The sequence below is a fragment of the Silurus meridionalis genome, chromosome 21 (genome assembly GCF_014805685.1).
Source record: "Silurus meridionalis isolate SWU-2019-XX chromosome 21, ASM1480568v1, whole genome shotgun sequence".
Classification (NCBI taxonomy): domain Eukaryota; kingdom Metazoa; phylum Chordata; class Actinopteri; order Siluriformes; family Siluridae; genus Silurus; species Silurus meridionalis.
This window is the reverse complement of record NC_060904.1, coordinates 4,756,739-4,771,978: the sequence shown is the minus strand read 5'-3', so window position 1 is coordinate 4,771,978 and position 15,240 is coordinate 4,756,739. Positions and strand designations below refer to the sequence as shown.

The window sequence follows — 15,240 nt, the reverse complement described above, 5'->3', positions numbered from 1 at the left end:
TCAACACTGCTGTGTGTTTATGTGGATGTGAAGCGAAGCTGGAACTGAGACAAAGGCATGTGCAGTGCTGCATTACTACGCCTGAGAATTGAGTATTTCTGATTGTTTAACAGTTTATGTTGCTTTATCCGAATAGAAGTATTGAGACTAAAGAACTACTACAGTCAAGCAAGAAATAACGGTTTTGTCCGAGAGTACACTGTATACTTCGGATGCAGCAGTCATGGGCAAAATATATATATATTTTTTATGTCATTACAGAACTGACAAATCTGAAGCACTTTTTCTGATTGGCACCAGATCACCAGTAAGCCATTGTGAAAAAAACAAGATTCATATCTCCCTGGGACATTATAATTAAAAACATGGGTAAAAAGAAAATCTGAGGTGGTGAGAAGGAGGTTCAGAGGAATATAGATAGTATGTCCTTCCAGCAACCTTCTAAATGATTATTTCCTGCTGCAGTAACACACATACACAGTCCCAGTACCACAGAACAATCTTATGCACCTGCAGCACCATCTGCGAGCCTCACCCACAGGTGCACCGAGACCCAAAGAGAGATTTATATTTCTGGAATCAGCCATTAATAAGTACGAATATGTAGCAATAAACAAACAAGTAAATACAATCACAATTTATAACTAAAAATACTGTATAATTACAGAATTCAGCTACAGTATTAGTCTTGGTAGTTCATCAAAATAGGAACATCAGTATTACCTGAAAAGCAAGCTCTCTTTATCTCTCTGTCCTACTGCCAAGAAATCTTCCTCCCTTCTTTTCTCTTCTCCTTTATATCAACTCTGTGTATCAGCATCCAAATCAGAGTGAGCTTGAGGAAAACATGGATAACAAAAGTACCTAAGGGATGGATCTGGAGTCTAACCTTGTCTAACCTCTGAGAATGGTAAAGAGGTGTAATGCAATCGAGTGGGACCATGACTAAGACTGTACACACACTGATCTGAACCACACACACATTTACACTGCAATGAATGATCTCATCTAACTCCCAAATCTCTGAGACAGACCAGATAAATACATTTAAAAGCAAAATCAATGGGAATTTACACCCTGTAGTGCACTGCAGTAGGTGTGATGCTTTTTTATAGGTTGCTGCTGGATGCTGCTGAATGAAAATTACACACATCGTGTACATCATCATGTAAAACTCAAATAAAATAAAAATTGGTTCTAAATTGGTTTATCAGTTACTCCTAGATTTTCAATCAGAGCTCATTGCAGGAATGCTGAGCACGATGTGGGATTACACCCTCGAATACATTTACACATTTGAACCTTTGGGCCTTTCAGACTGGTCAATCCACCAACTGGCATGTATTTTCTCAAGGTTATTGGAAATCCAGATGAACATGAGAACTTGTGAATCTTCAAATAGAGAGTAACCCATGCTCAGGATCGAACTGGGAATGCTACCCTCTGTCCCAATGCACCAGAACAAAGGGACGAGCAATTCTGTTCCCAATTATCTTTACAGGCTCATAGAACGAAGGAGTATTACCATTTAGTCTGCAAAAATTATATATTAATCAACTCTCACACACACAACACCAGACTGAGTATAAATCTGTTCATGACTTCTTCACCATGCTTTAAATAAATCATCTTCCTTGTCACCTCCCTGGATGAGCCCATGATGGAGGAGTTCTTGCTGCTCTCTGTATAAACTACGGCACATACATGCTAGAAAAAGGTCCATTAGATTATAAATTTCAATTTTGATTCCATTTGTGTCCCACAGGCATTACATGCACAAAAATGTGATGCAATGTGTAGATGTTTAAAAACTGAAAAGTTTCCTTCAAGCATTCTCATTAAAATGCATGACATCATGTGTTGCATTTATTTTTTTAATTGTTAATATCTCATTGTCATATAATAAAGGCTGAGACAGATTCTAGTGCTATTAATATTTATGCTATTTTGCAGACACCCTTATCCAGAGTGACTTACAACCGAGCAGTCAAAGGTTAAGGGCCTTGCTCAAGAGCCCATTAGTAGCAGCTTGGTGGTGCTGGGATTTGCACTTCTGACCATCAGTCCAATGGACCATCAGTCCAATGCTTTACCCAGTGACCTACTTTTTAATTTTTAAAAAAGTTAGTAAAAGAGGTGTCTCATTAGAAGCTGGGTTATTGTGTGTGTGTGTGTGTGTGTGTGTGTGTGTGTGTGTGTGTGTGTGTGTATCTGTGTGTGTATCTGTGTGTGTGTATCTGTGTATGTGTGTGTGTGTGTGTGTGTGTGTGTGTGTGTGTGTGCGCGTCTAGATTTCTTGATTCTGTCAGAATTGTCTTTTTCGTCTTTATCTTGCTTTATTTTAACCACCAGATGTCGCCAGAATCTCCCTCTGCACTTCAATAATCACTCATCATTTTACACTGAACGCGCATGAGCAAAGCTTCGCAAAATCTCCGTATGTTTTCCGGAAACAAAATCGAGTATTTCATCTTTTGACTCTTCTAGTCCAAATTGTTCTTACTTTTATCACGTGACTCCTATAAACGTTATGCAGTGCATTACACTCTCATAGACGCCTCACAATACAATAGATCAGTTTTTTTTGGTACGAATCTTGACATTATTGTTACAAGACACTACACAATGCAAAAGATATTTACTAGAAATTGTAATCGGTGGCAGTCAGACTTCTCTGTAGACCTGAAACCCTTGCCTGAATTTTCCTTTTCCATGAGATAATTTACAATTTCATGATCTTTATACGAAATTTATAATAATAATAATAATAATAATAATAATAATAATAATAATAATAATAATAATGATAATTAAAAGTAGTAATACTTACTCATACCTCTACAACTGAAAACATTTCTATTTATAATATATTTGGGAAATGTTCAAATTTTTAAAGATCATATGAAGTTTGTGAGATCAACTGTTCAGGTTACTATAAAACCTTAAACCTAATTTATGGAAATTGGGTTTTATTTTAAATTAATGATATTCTAAAAAACATACAAAAGCTGAGAGCATTAACCCACATCTACATCCATCATTATTCTATTGGTTGTAATAATAATTCTTATGATTATCTTTCCATATAATCACTGAATACATTATGAGATATACCAGTCTGTAAATCTGAATTTCCTGTTTATTTAACACACTTAAACAGTCTGTGGTATTTTTAACCTTCTTAATTTAAAAGTAGTGTGTGTGTGTTAATGTGCATTATCACCATTCCGCTTTTATTCAAATACGATCAACTATTTGTTGTTCATGTAAAGACTGACATTGTGCTGCTGCAGAAATAAGTGATTGAATAAAATTTGAGCTTACCATAAACTTTTCCTAGGAAGAGAGTCTTGACCAAATTAAAGTCAGTGTCTGAGGCTTCCGGCAAGGTGTAACTGACAGAAGGATAGTGGTCCAGCTATAGGAAAAAAAACAAAAACAAAGAAACACACCAAGAATTTAGGCTGGGAATATGTTTCTTTATCTCATAACTGTTAAAAAGAAAATACAGACCAATGTAATCTGAAAAAGACAACATATTAAAAGAAAACTGGGGATTTCTAAATTTCTGTTATAGCATACTGATGAACATGGGTGAGCTGGTACTCTAATAAGAGTACAAATTATTTTTAATGATTGGAACACACTATAAATGAAATAACACCATGAATAATCAAGAAATTCAACATCAATGAAAACATTAATACAAGTATTGAGTCACCTGATCATGTTCTCAGAGAGAAGTGTATTCAAATTTAATATATGTAGTGTAAAAATGTAATCAATTAATAAATAAATAGTGAACAACCCTGGAAAATATGGAAATCCTGATATACCTTTTGTGTTTAAATGTGCCTGGTCATAAAATTACTTTAAAATCTTAAATATACTAAATAATAATAATAATAATAATAATAATAATAATAATAATAATAATAATAATAATAATAATAATTTATTATTCACTTTAATTATATATCTGACTTGCACTGATTGATTGCTGTTGGATTCAGCTCCCAAGCGCCGTCTAGTGGGCGTGTGCTTGAATTACATCCTGCATTGTCCTTAATGTTCACACTCACACTGATAACTGTGAATTCCACCAAAGCGTGCAAGCTAAACTGTCTTAAACAAGTTGCTGATCAGACGTTCAGAGTGAGAGATTCGCGAAGGATACATGTGACAACATTAAATAGCTTTGAGCCTATTTACCTTAATCAGGAGCACCTAATGGCTGACTCGGAGAGAAAAAGTCGTTGTGAAAAACTTTCCCCGAGGCCCCAAACTGTCTGAGAGACACATAGGTTTAATGATCCCTTGCTAATGAGTTTTAAATAAGCTCCAACTTGGCTGAACAAGAAGGACAGTTTTTTTTAAAAGATTGAATTACATTTTAAAATTGTATTAACTTTATATATCCTAAAGGAGGTACATGAGGTAAGTTAGAAAGCCTGGCTATTACTCATGATGAATAAATAATGTTGAGAAGCCTACAGGGGCAGACTTGATTTGAACTCACAAACATGTGGTGACTAATTGAGAGTTATAAGGCTCCTCATGGAGGGATTTCCTCTGAGAAAAAAAAAGGATAGCATGCCATAAGTAGTGGGAGAGAAGCAAGAAAGTAAACTTGGGCAGTGTTGTTATGGTTCATACAGACTAAAGACAAGAAGAAAGAGGACATTTTATTCTACTGTGTGCTACGAAGTATCAGAAAATTCCTGAACTTGACAGGAAAAAGGAAAAACACAATAAAATTTGTTCATGTTAATGAATCTTTATCAGTGCTAAATGAGGGTTCATATTTTATATGCTATTTATACATAAGGATTACTGTATGTACTACTACCAAGTGCTTAAACCGACCGAAAAACACACAGCTCAAGGACACGCAGTCACTCACTCACACACACACACACACACACACCGTCTCTAATCCAGACTACACCGTTAATGCTGCTTCACACCTCGACCTCATCACCTCATCAGCTCTCACTGCGCTGCACTGCTTATCGATCGATACATACTCTCAGGAGATCAGCGCACTACAGTGAGTGACAGACACTAGACATCCAGCTGAAAATAAAACCTGAGTGTTAATGTTAAAGAACATTACAAGGTGATGGTGTGATGGCTGTGTGTGAGGGAGATAGCGGCTCTCACTTGGACGTAGATTTCTCTTTCTATCCGCGTGATGTTGATGCTATGGGGCTGACCGTTGGCTAAATTGCGCTGATCCAGATCGACAGCGAAGGGCTCGGGCAGACCACCGAGGTTATAAAGCAGTTGGAGAGAACCTGAGAAAGAACAGGAGAAAAATTGAGATCTTATTTGGAGAGGATTAAGCGTGAACAATGCTTTTTTTTTTAATAAGGTGAAGGATAGACTCTTATTTTTCACATCACAGACACGGTAAAACTCTAGACGGAGGGATTTCTGTATGCATGTGTGCGTTCAAGTGTGTCTAAGTCGACCCGAGCGAGTGTGATGGAGAGCCATTAAACATTACTTAGCTGCATCGGTGAATAAATTGAGACGCTTTCTAAAAGCGCCGCTTTGTTTTGCACACTAAAGTGATCCAAATAAATGAACTGCTAAGACACTCGGAGGAAATAACTACACCCAGGCGTTTGATCTTAGGCCATTTAGCGAGAAGCATAAACTTGAAGCAAATATATTTTTGTAAAATTGCTGAGAACAAATGAACTGTTTGGTCCTGTTCGTAGACTGTGCGTACCATTGTGTTGCAGCACCACTGCCATGTAGTCGAGGATCCTCGAGCTGATGTACAGGAGGATGCTGGGAGTGCTCGTTGTGCTGAAGCTGAAGGTCACGACTTCTTGAGTCAGGTTCACATCTGTGGGTGACGATTGGGTCAAATCCTTCCCTTCCGGCATTAGTTTATACCAAACCATAGTCCCTGCCTCAAAGTAAGCGCCCACGTCTGCAACACAAACACACAGCAAACTCTCTAATTTTATCTTCCATCCCTAACTGTGACTGAGCACAAGTAATAGCTGCACAAGCTGTGAGACTGCAGCCTGAGGATCACGGGATATGGGTATGGTTTGCGACCTGCACATAGTCATGACAAAATGGCTGCCACTCTGTGTACACTTCTTCCAGCAGCTGTAAACAGAGCACTTTGTCTTACTGACTATTAAAGACAGAGTAAACAATTGCTCATGTGGCTTGTTTATCTGAGTAAGAGAAATCTATATGTCTGATACAAGAGCAGGAAAATCACAACTAATTCACAACCTGTTGCACTGGAAATTGAATGTAAGGATCATGGATCATGAGGAAGAATGTGAATTAATGAGAAAGTAAGTAAAATGTATGTTGTATGTAAGTGCTTTAAAAATGTCATTTTCCGATTGTAAGATAGATTTTTGGACTTTAATGCTGCACTAAGCAACAGATCCAGAGGCAGCAATGTTAAGATTTCATATGTATGAAATGGAAATGTACTAGAAACTGCATATACATTATATAAACAAGCGTTAATAAGATTTCGATGTGCATTTTGAACATCTTGTTCCACATTTAGTCCCCATTAACCGGTATTAAATGTTAATTATAGTTATTACATGCTACATTCTTCTGGCAAGATATTCTACTATATTTCCGAGTGTGCTTGTGGAGATGTGTGCTCATTCTGCCATGAAGGTGTTAGAAAATTTGTGTACTAATGTAGAATGAGAACGCCTGGGGTGCAGTCAGTGTTCTAATTCATCTCAAAATTGTATAATAGGGTTGAGGTCAGAGCTCTATAGTAAGAGATCTTCCACTCCAACCCATGTAAAGTATATCTTAACGGAGCCGGTTTTGTGCACAGGAACGGGTTCCGGTGAAGGGAAAATGTAATGCTACTGTACTTCATCCAAAAACATTTCATATAATGGGGAAATATGTGACTGGAAAAGTCAGATGTTCCAATCCTTTTGTTCTTATATTGTATAGATGGAATCTCAGAGCTGAAAAATAATGTAAAGTCACTGATCCACAGTGAAAAGCTATTATTTAAAATCTAATAAACAAAAATAACTATGGGTTCTATGAGGCACATTGAAGTATATATTATAAAAACTGTATTTAAGTTAATTGTATATTGCATCCATTGTGATACACATGGAATCAAAACACCCAATGCACATGATTTGTTATGATCCACAGCTAGGAGTGTGTTACAGTATTTAATGCACAGCACTGAATCAAAGAACCACATGATAGAAAGAGTGTATTAAAGTCATGTAAAGTTTTTAATACTCTAATTAACAAAGTCATAGACAAATATGGATGCTTTATGCAAATGTATGTTTATTATTAGTGAAACCATATGCAACATTGAGCATGAAGACAAAATAATTTTGTAAATAATTTATAGAAATTATGGTGTTTTAAATTACGTAAATCATCACGACACCCAACAGAACTTTTGCTATGTTTCCACACGGATGGTTTTAAGTGCCGGATATGTGAATCATGACGGTTTTTGGTACTTGATTTCAGACTTGGTGCATCAATAAAACAAATGTTTAGTGATTAAATAATCACTGAGAAAAAGATGCACTGAGGAGTTACATGTGATAAAAGTGCTGTTTTACTTGTCACATGTACATTGCAGAATGCACAGTGAAATTCTTTCTTCACAAATCCCAGCAATGCTAGGAAGCTGGGGTCAGACATGATACAGCACCCGTGAATAACAGAGGGTTTAGGGCCTTGCTCAAGGGCCCAAGAGTGGCAGTTTGGGTACTGGGGCTTGAACCTCTGACCTTCTGATCAGTAACCCAGAGCCAAAACCACTGCTTAAACAACTGTTCTCACTTATGCTATACATTCAGCTGCCTCTGAAATTTCTTTTTCATAAAGTAATAAACAAACCAACAACCAACCAGAAAAACCCTAACGACTTTTGCTTGGCAGAAAACATACTTTTAGAAAATGCTGACATTAGAGAGTCCTTCAATAGACATTAAATAAATGCTGCATTACAGGAAAGCCACAAGTGGCAAAAATTACAAAATTGCCAACAATTATCAGTACAAGAAGTCTTTGCTTTTAATAATCAGATCTAATCAACCGTCTAACCAAATAAGATCCTAGCAAGAGTATTTCTGCAATTGTAAATGTATTGTAAATTAAATGCTTGCCTTTTGTGCAGAAAGGTCCCTCATAAGCCGTGTTGCTGCAGTCGCACGAGTAGCCATTGTATTTCTCTACACATTTCCCCCTGTTGTGGCAATACATCCCGAAACTGGTGCAGTGACCCGAACAGCCCGGTTTGACTCCGGGAGTCACTTTTGCTCTTTCTTCCAGGTCCAGAGTCACGCCGTTCATCTTCAAAGATCGGATGCATCCTAGGAAGCCTTTCTGTCCTCCTGCTGCACCTAGAGAATCAAAGTGAGGTGGAGGAAGGCCTTAGAACAATCATGGTTAATGAAATAAAGTGATACGCAAATAAGTTCCTACCATATGTAACCCTCAGTTTCAAATACTCAAGGAACCCGGAGTAGGAGGTTTATGGATGTGGTGAGGGAAGACATGCAGGTAGATGGTGTGAAAGAGGCAGATGTAGAGGACAGGGGGGAATGAAGACGAATGATCCACTGTGGCGACCCCTTATGAGAGAAGCTGATAGAAGAAGAAGAAGAAGAAGAAGAAGAAGCATTAACATTGCAAAATACTCAGTGTACATTTTTCCTGCAGGCTGGAGCGGGACTGATTTTGCAGTGAAAGGGAAAGTTTATAGGACTGTGGTGAGACCTGCGATGTTGTATGGATTAGAGACAGTGGCATTGAGTTAAAGACAGGAGGCAGAGCTGGAGGTAGCAGAGCTGAAGATGTTGAGGTTTGCGTTGGGAGTGACGACGATGGACAGGATTAGAAATTAGTTTATTAGAGTGACAGGGCATGTAGGATGTTTTGGAGACAAGGTGAGGGAGGCGAGATTGAGATGGTTTGGACATGTGCAGAGGAGGGACATGGGGTATATCGGTAGGAGAATGCTGAGGATGGAGCCACCAGAAAGGAGAAAAAAAGGGGGAGAAGAAAGAGGAGGTTTATGGATGTGGTGAGGGAAGACATGCATGTAGTTGGGTTGAAAGAGGCATATGTAGACAGAGGGGTATGGAGATGGATGATCCGCTGTGCTGACCCCTAGTGGGAGAAGAAGAAGACTCTTATATACATATATATTAAAGACCATTTTGAGGGAGTCCCACAATTGATTTTATTCTCCCGCAACCCGCAATCACCCATTATATCTTGTTCTGCGCCCCATTTGTTTGCGTAGGTTCCTGCCCACAGCACAAAAACACGCGTCGAATGAATAACCACGCAATGCATAGGCGTGCCTTTCTATAAAGCAACAAAGACCGGACGAGCCTCAAATCACTGAGCCATGCAGGTGTGCTCAATAGCAAGCAGCTCCACTGAAATGGGTGTGTCTTCCCCCGGGAAATATCCATCAACTTTGCGAGCACCATTCAAAATACTAAACCTGTCACACTTCTGGGAAATGAGATGCACTTCATTAAACTCAATGCATTATCCTGTGGATAAACTGCGGACTTTCTGCACGACGTCATTTTTAATAAAAAAACAAAAAAAAACAAAAACCGCAAAATATAAATATAAAAATACAGCAAAAACAGAGACATGATGGATGAGTGAGAGATGAAGCAGTGTTTCTGTTTATTAAATTCTGTCACTCAAGCCAGACTTTCATTAGAGACAGGAACACATTGTTAACACATTTCAATTAACAGTTGACATGGCAGTAGATTAATTCATCTGTTTGCCTCTGTGTGTGTGTGTGTGTGTGTGTGTGTGTGTGTGTGTGTGTGTGTGTGTGTGTGTGTGTGTGTGTGAAAATCTTCCCTTCAAAAGTCATAGTCATTGAAGTGAGCAATTAAACATGGCAGGTTTTTCTAAGAGTTGTTATAAGAAAAAGTATAAAGAATGATTAGCAATTTGTTGAAGCTGATTCGTTTCCTATAACAGCGTGTCTCGAAAGTTTTATTCCTCTTAAACCACAACCTCATGCCAATGCCATTTATTTTACTCTAATTTAAACAGCATGCCATTTATTTATCCATTTAATGTTGCATTTAGGATTGTGAAATATCCAAGACACTAATTATTGCTACTGATAGAGCAGTTATAATTAGTTGTTACTTCACAAGCCTTTTTATTTTCCTTAATGATAATAAATACTAAAAAATGCACCTTGCTGAGTTACCAAAATAACCCCTGAAAGGACTGGTATTTCCTGTATAACCATTACTATATCAACTCTTACCCACTTTTATAACCGATTAATGTGGAGGCTGAGTTACTGCTTCTGGTTGAAAAATACAAACACCTTCTGAACATTCGCAATCCAGAATCCAGCTACAGTAAATACTGTAGAGCTTCACCTCTACAGTAATGAAAAGTGGTATATGAGCCATAAGATCCATATGATTTTGTGTTAATCTTTTACTTGACTACTATCAGGGCTAATAAATTGTCTCAGGAAGTCAAATTGCATGCCGAATATGCGCAACATCCATCATATGTACAGTAGCATGAAAACCCCAATAGCTCTTTACAATAAACCAAAATTATTATTTCATCTCCCAAGTCTTTTAGTCTGAGATTTCTATTCTGTTTCTGGTACAGAAAAGTGTGGCTGTTATGTGATTTGGACTTATTATGACATGACGTGGGTAATGAGGTGATTATGAATGATGCTACACATGCGTGGGCAACCCAAAACGAACAAATCACTCATTTTAAATGGTAAATTAATAATTTCTGCATTTTATAACCGGTTCTTGGTCGTATTATTATGTTTTCATTAATTCAGTTCAATAATTATTATTTTTTTTAATTCTTTAACCAATGGACACTGTCTAAAAGCAGCTTTACAGAGATAAGGTTATAAATGTATAAGTTTACAGCCTGTAAATTGGTTTAATATAATTTCAAGTTTATCCCTAATGAGAAAACCAGTGGCGACTGTGGCAAGGAGAATCTTCCTGAGATGGCCTGAGGCAGAAACCTTGAGAGGAACCAGACTCAGGGGAACTCATCCTCATCTGGGTGGCACTGAATGTCCATTTATTACAGTTTTATCATTGTTGAGGTGTACTGTTCAATGATAGGTGCTTTATTGCAGAACTGGTAATGCAAACTGCGTTCCTAAGCCACTGTCTTCATGGATCTTTGTGCAGCTGAGGATTGGTCCACCTCAACAGCCCAGAGTGGTCTCCAATTGAAGAGAACTCCATCCAGAGCTAATGCGTTTTGGGCAGGTTCGAACAGAAGATTTGTAATATGATCAAAATTCACAGAACTCAGAATCGGGATGGGGGAATTTGGTTACTGAATTCAAGATTCAATGTATTTTGGAAGTCAGTAGAATAAATTGATCTTCCTATCTCCACTCTAAAGCACCTTCTCTAAACTGAGCCGTATAACCTGACTAATAAAACCAGGTGATGGGAACTCTTGCTAAAGCTTTTCGTTGTTTTCTGAATTTGCACTTGTTTTCTATTACACTGCTAGCACTAATCATTTTAAAATTCATTCTGGCTCTTTGTATTTTATATTATAGTATCAGAACCTGGAAAATGTGGAACTACTATGACACATGGATTAGGTCACTTGTATGATTTGGAACTCTTAAACAGGAAGGCTCACATCCTGAAAAGCTCCTGGTCCTACCAGCGTACTATATAATTAATGTTTGTGCCAGAATTATACAGTAATGTTACCTACTGTCCTGACAAGCCCAGGATGCTGGTTTTCCTGGAGACAGATGTCAGCATGAGAAAAAAGCCAAAAACATGCAGAAATAAGAACAGAAAAATAAAAACCAACACAAAAATTATGAATAGAAAACAAACATGAACCGGGTGTGTGGTGTGGTGAGAAAATGGCCAGTCAAAAGCCAAAGTGTTTAATGAACTATTAGATGTTTACAAAAGTAATTGAGGACTTATTATATTGCAGTTTTTATCTATTATTGTTGCATTTAATACTTGAGCCGAGTAAAATACCCCATTACTGAAGATTTCTTTCCTGAATGTTCGCAATGATGACATACTTTTGTTTGTCAAATATCATCATGCATCTAATCAACTTTAATTTAGTCTTTGATTATGTGAATTCTCTAACAAACCAGTCTCTGTGAATGAGCTGTAACTATAGAAACAATACCATATTATAATAAGCGCATTGAAGACTCTCAAACATTAAACACCACTTTCTTGGGCCGTGTGGTATACAGACGAATAAACAGTTCTTAATTACAACTGTCTAGCAACCACAGCCATGCTGATATTAAAATCGAAATAAATCTTGCAATGCATTCCTATTTTTTTGTGCAATGCAAATGGCATGAAGAAACAAATATTGAATTTTTCATAAAGCCAAGAGATGAAAAGGGAAACAGAATAAAGCTGTGCAATTGCAGATAAAATTAAGCTGCTTGATTATTGAAAGACTAGATGGAAATGTGGCACAAACACTCGGTAAGCAGCTACAGAGAAAATCTAGGTCTGTACATACCATTATACATACCAGAATATAAAGATTCTACAGATTTCTTACATACACTAATATTAAGAATTTTATCAAATGCATGCGTTTAGATATAGAAGCTTGTTGCACAAAAATGAGTGTATTATTATTTTTAAATAAAGATATTAAGTTCCTAGACATTCCAGGTGCTTGCAGATAAAATATGTATTAAAATAACATAATACGTATATATGTGGCTGTGATACAGGAGATATTCAGAGTTGGGCATCTTGTCATGTTCAATCGTCCTTTCTATAAAAGTTGAACTGTGATTGAATTTCATTCTAACATTTCATCTCTCACACTTTTGCCATCATCATCATCATCATCATCATCATCATCATCATTTGTGTTTAGGGCTTTCCAGCACTAACTTCCTACAGATAAGAGAGTCTTCTCCACTTGCTTAATGTGTTGAATGAGCCGAGAAACAAAACAGTGCAGGAAGAAAAAAACGAGGCCATTCATTTTCAAGGATAATTACCTCGTGCGAACCGGTGCTCATACATCCACAGCCATAATGGGCCTTTAGAACTATTTTAATTTCTTATTTTCAGCCCATTTTTCTTGTTTAGCACTGCTTCAGTGAGCTAAAGGAAAAACCAGCATTTAAATTAAGGTGGTGACCTTTCTATCCAGCAAACAAGTTTATTTTACCCCAGTGGTTTGTTTATTTTAATCCGAGCACTAATACAAAGAGCAGCTTTTTTCATGTGGCTGGATGAGCTGGTTCTTCGCCTGCAAACGGTTCGGTACGTATCTCGGTTTTTAAGTTACGGTTCTGGTAAATTTCTGTACGTTACGGGGATGAAATGCAAAACATAAAATTGCTGGTAGTTTTTTTTATATTAACGCAGTTTATTATTATTATTTTTAACATTTGTAAACAATTGTGTCTTACATTAAAAAAAAAAAAAAAAAAATATATTATATATATATATATATATATTAGGGCTGACAAAATTAACGCATTAATGCAAATTCAATAAATATAACACACACACATCTCTCTCGCTCTCTCTCTCTATATATATATATATATACATACAAAAAATATATGTGTGTGTTGTTGTGTCTTACCCACATACAGCTGGCTGTACAGCTCCAGGCGTGCGTGTCCCTGTGCAGGTGCAGCTCGAACCTGTTTATATTGCTGATCCAGCTGAAGCACGGCCTCCTTGACGTTTCTCTCGCTGCTGACTCGATGCCACTGGTCATCATTTAGTGGTGTCGGTGAGAGAACTTTCAGCTCCACCGGCCCGTTTCCCACATCGAACGAGAAGGTAATGACATTGGGTGCTAAAGAGAAATAAGAAGACACACAGTTTCAGTTTAACCGATAAAACCAATACAGGTGTGATAATGTTGCCTTAGTCATTTTTTATATAACAGAACAGTTAAACGCTCGAATCTGATTTGTCTGAAGGTACAAATGTTATGTAACTATATATCACGTTCACAAAAAATTGTCAAAATGGACTGCCCTTCTCTAATGTTAAATTAAATCAAATTTATACATACATATAAATAGTTATAATACTATTACATACACCCACACAAATTCTCAGAGGATGGAGTTTGTCTTGTAAACTGTTTGGCTGTGTAAATACGTATATTATAATTGACTGTTCAATTGCCCAAGCAAGCTGATGCCCCTTTCTAGTAAATTGCCATGCAATACAGCTCAAATATCCCCTGTTTGTAACTTCATCTGCTGAAATAAAATGCCTTTACTGAGTCTTGCAGGAGGTGCAAGATGCTGTTTACTCAGTCTCAGTTTCTACTCGACTCTGGAGAACGGTTAATGCGATTACAAGAGAATGGAAGTTGGAGATTAATTGAATGGCATCAGGATGGAAAGTGGTGCAGGAAATCTTCCAATAATTGGTTGCTGGTTTAAAATAATTGCTGATATACAGCTGTTTGTAGAGTCATCAGTGATGGCTTGTCAAGAGCAGTAAGAAGAAGGCCAACAAAACTTCTTTTCTTTTATCTAATGTCAGACCTTATCATTGAGATCGTTTCAACAAGCATAATAGCTTAATTTTTATAGTATAATAAGATAGATAGATAGATAGATAGATAGATAGATAGATAGATAGATAGATAGATAGATAGATAGATAGATAGATAGATAGATATTTTTAGTCATACTTAGTTATACTGGTTTTAGTACACATATTGCATTATCTTATATACACCTATATACTAATTATTATACTGTCTGAATCACACATGTTGTTGGTAATAACAGCTGGAAAGAATATTTTAAACCATTATTTCTTTCTCACTCCCATATATTTCCAGTAACCGCCCATAGGGGGAGCTGGTTAGCCATTTGTAACTTTGTATGCTTGAACGTCATATACTGTGTCTGAGCTGTGCCTGCGGGAATGTGCAAACAAACGAAGAACAGAAAAAGGAATGGAAAAAGGAAGCTGAGGAAAAAAAGAAGAACAGAAGGTACACTATAAGTGATATAAGTGGTCAGTTTAGAGTAAGTGCAATGCACTTCATTTTTTGTGAAACACTGGCGAAAATAATTCAGTCTCCCAAAATGTAAGATGTCCTAATATGGATATAAATATGAGATATAAATATTGTCCTATTGAAAAAGAAGCATTAATACACAAGTGTCTCAGTCCACACTGTCTTGCTGGTATTAGT

General features: G+C 37.0%; 1 protein-coding gene across 2 annotated transcripts in view; it reads right to left on the bottom strand.

Moving 5' to 3' along the window:
• LOC124375508 (contactin-associated protein-like 2) overlaps window positions 1-15,240 on the bottom strand; it is a 135,125-nt gene that overhangs the window by 4,516 nt on the left and 115,369 nt on the right. For both annotated transcript variants that reach the window (XM_046833929.1, XM_046833930.1), the window contains exons 17-21: window positions 13,654-13,872; window positions 8,157-8,393; window positions 5,738-5,944; window positions 5,164-5,297; window positions 3,325-3,418 (exon numbers count right to left, since the gene is read on the bottom strand). In XM_046833929.1, the coding sequence (XP_046689885.1) occupies window positions 3,325-3,418; window positions 5,164-5,297; window positions 5,738-5,944; window positions 8,157-8,393; window positions 13,654-13,872 (891 nt within the window). The remainder of the gene's footprint in view (window positions 1-3,324; window positions 3,419-5,163; window positions 5,298-5,737; window positions 5,945-8,156; window positions 8,394-13,653; window positions 13,873-15,240) is intronic.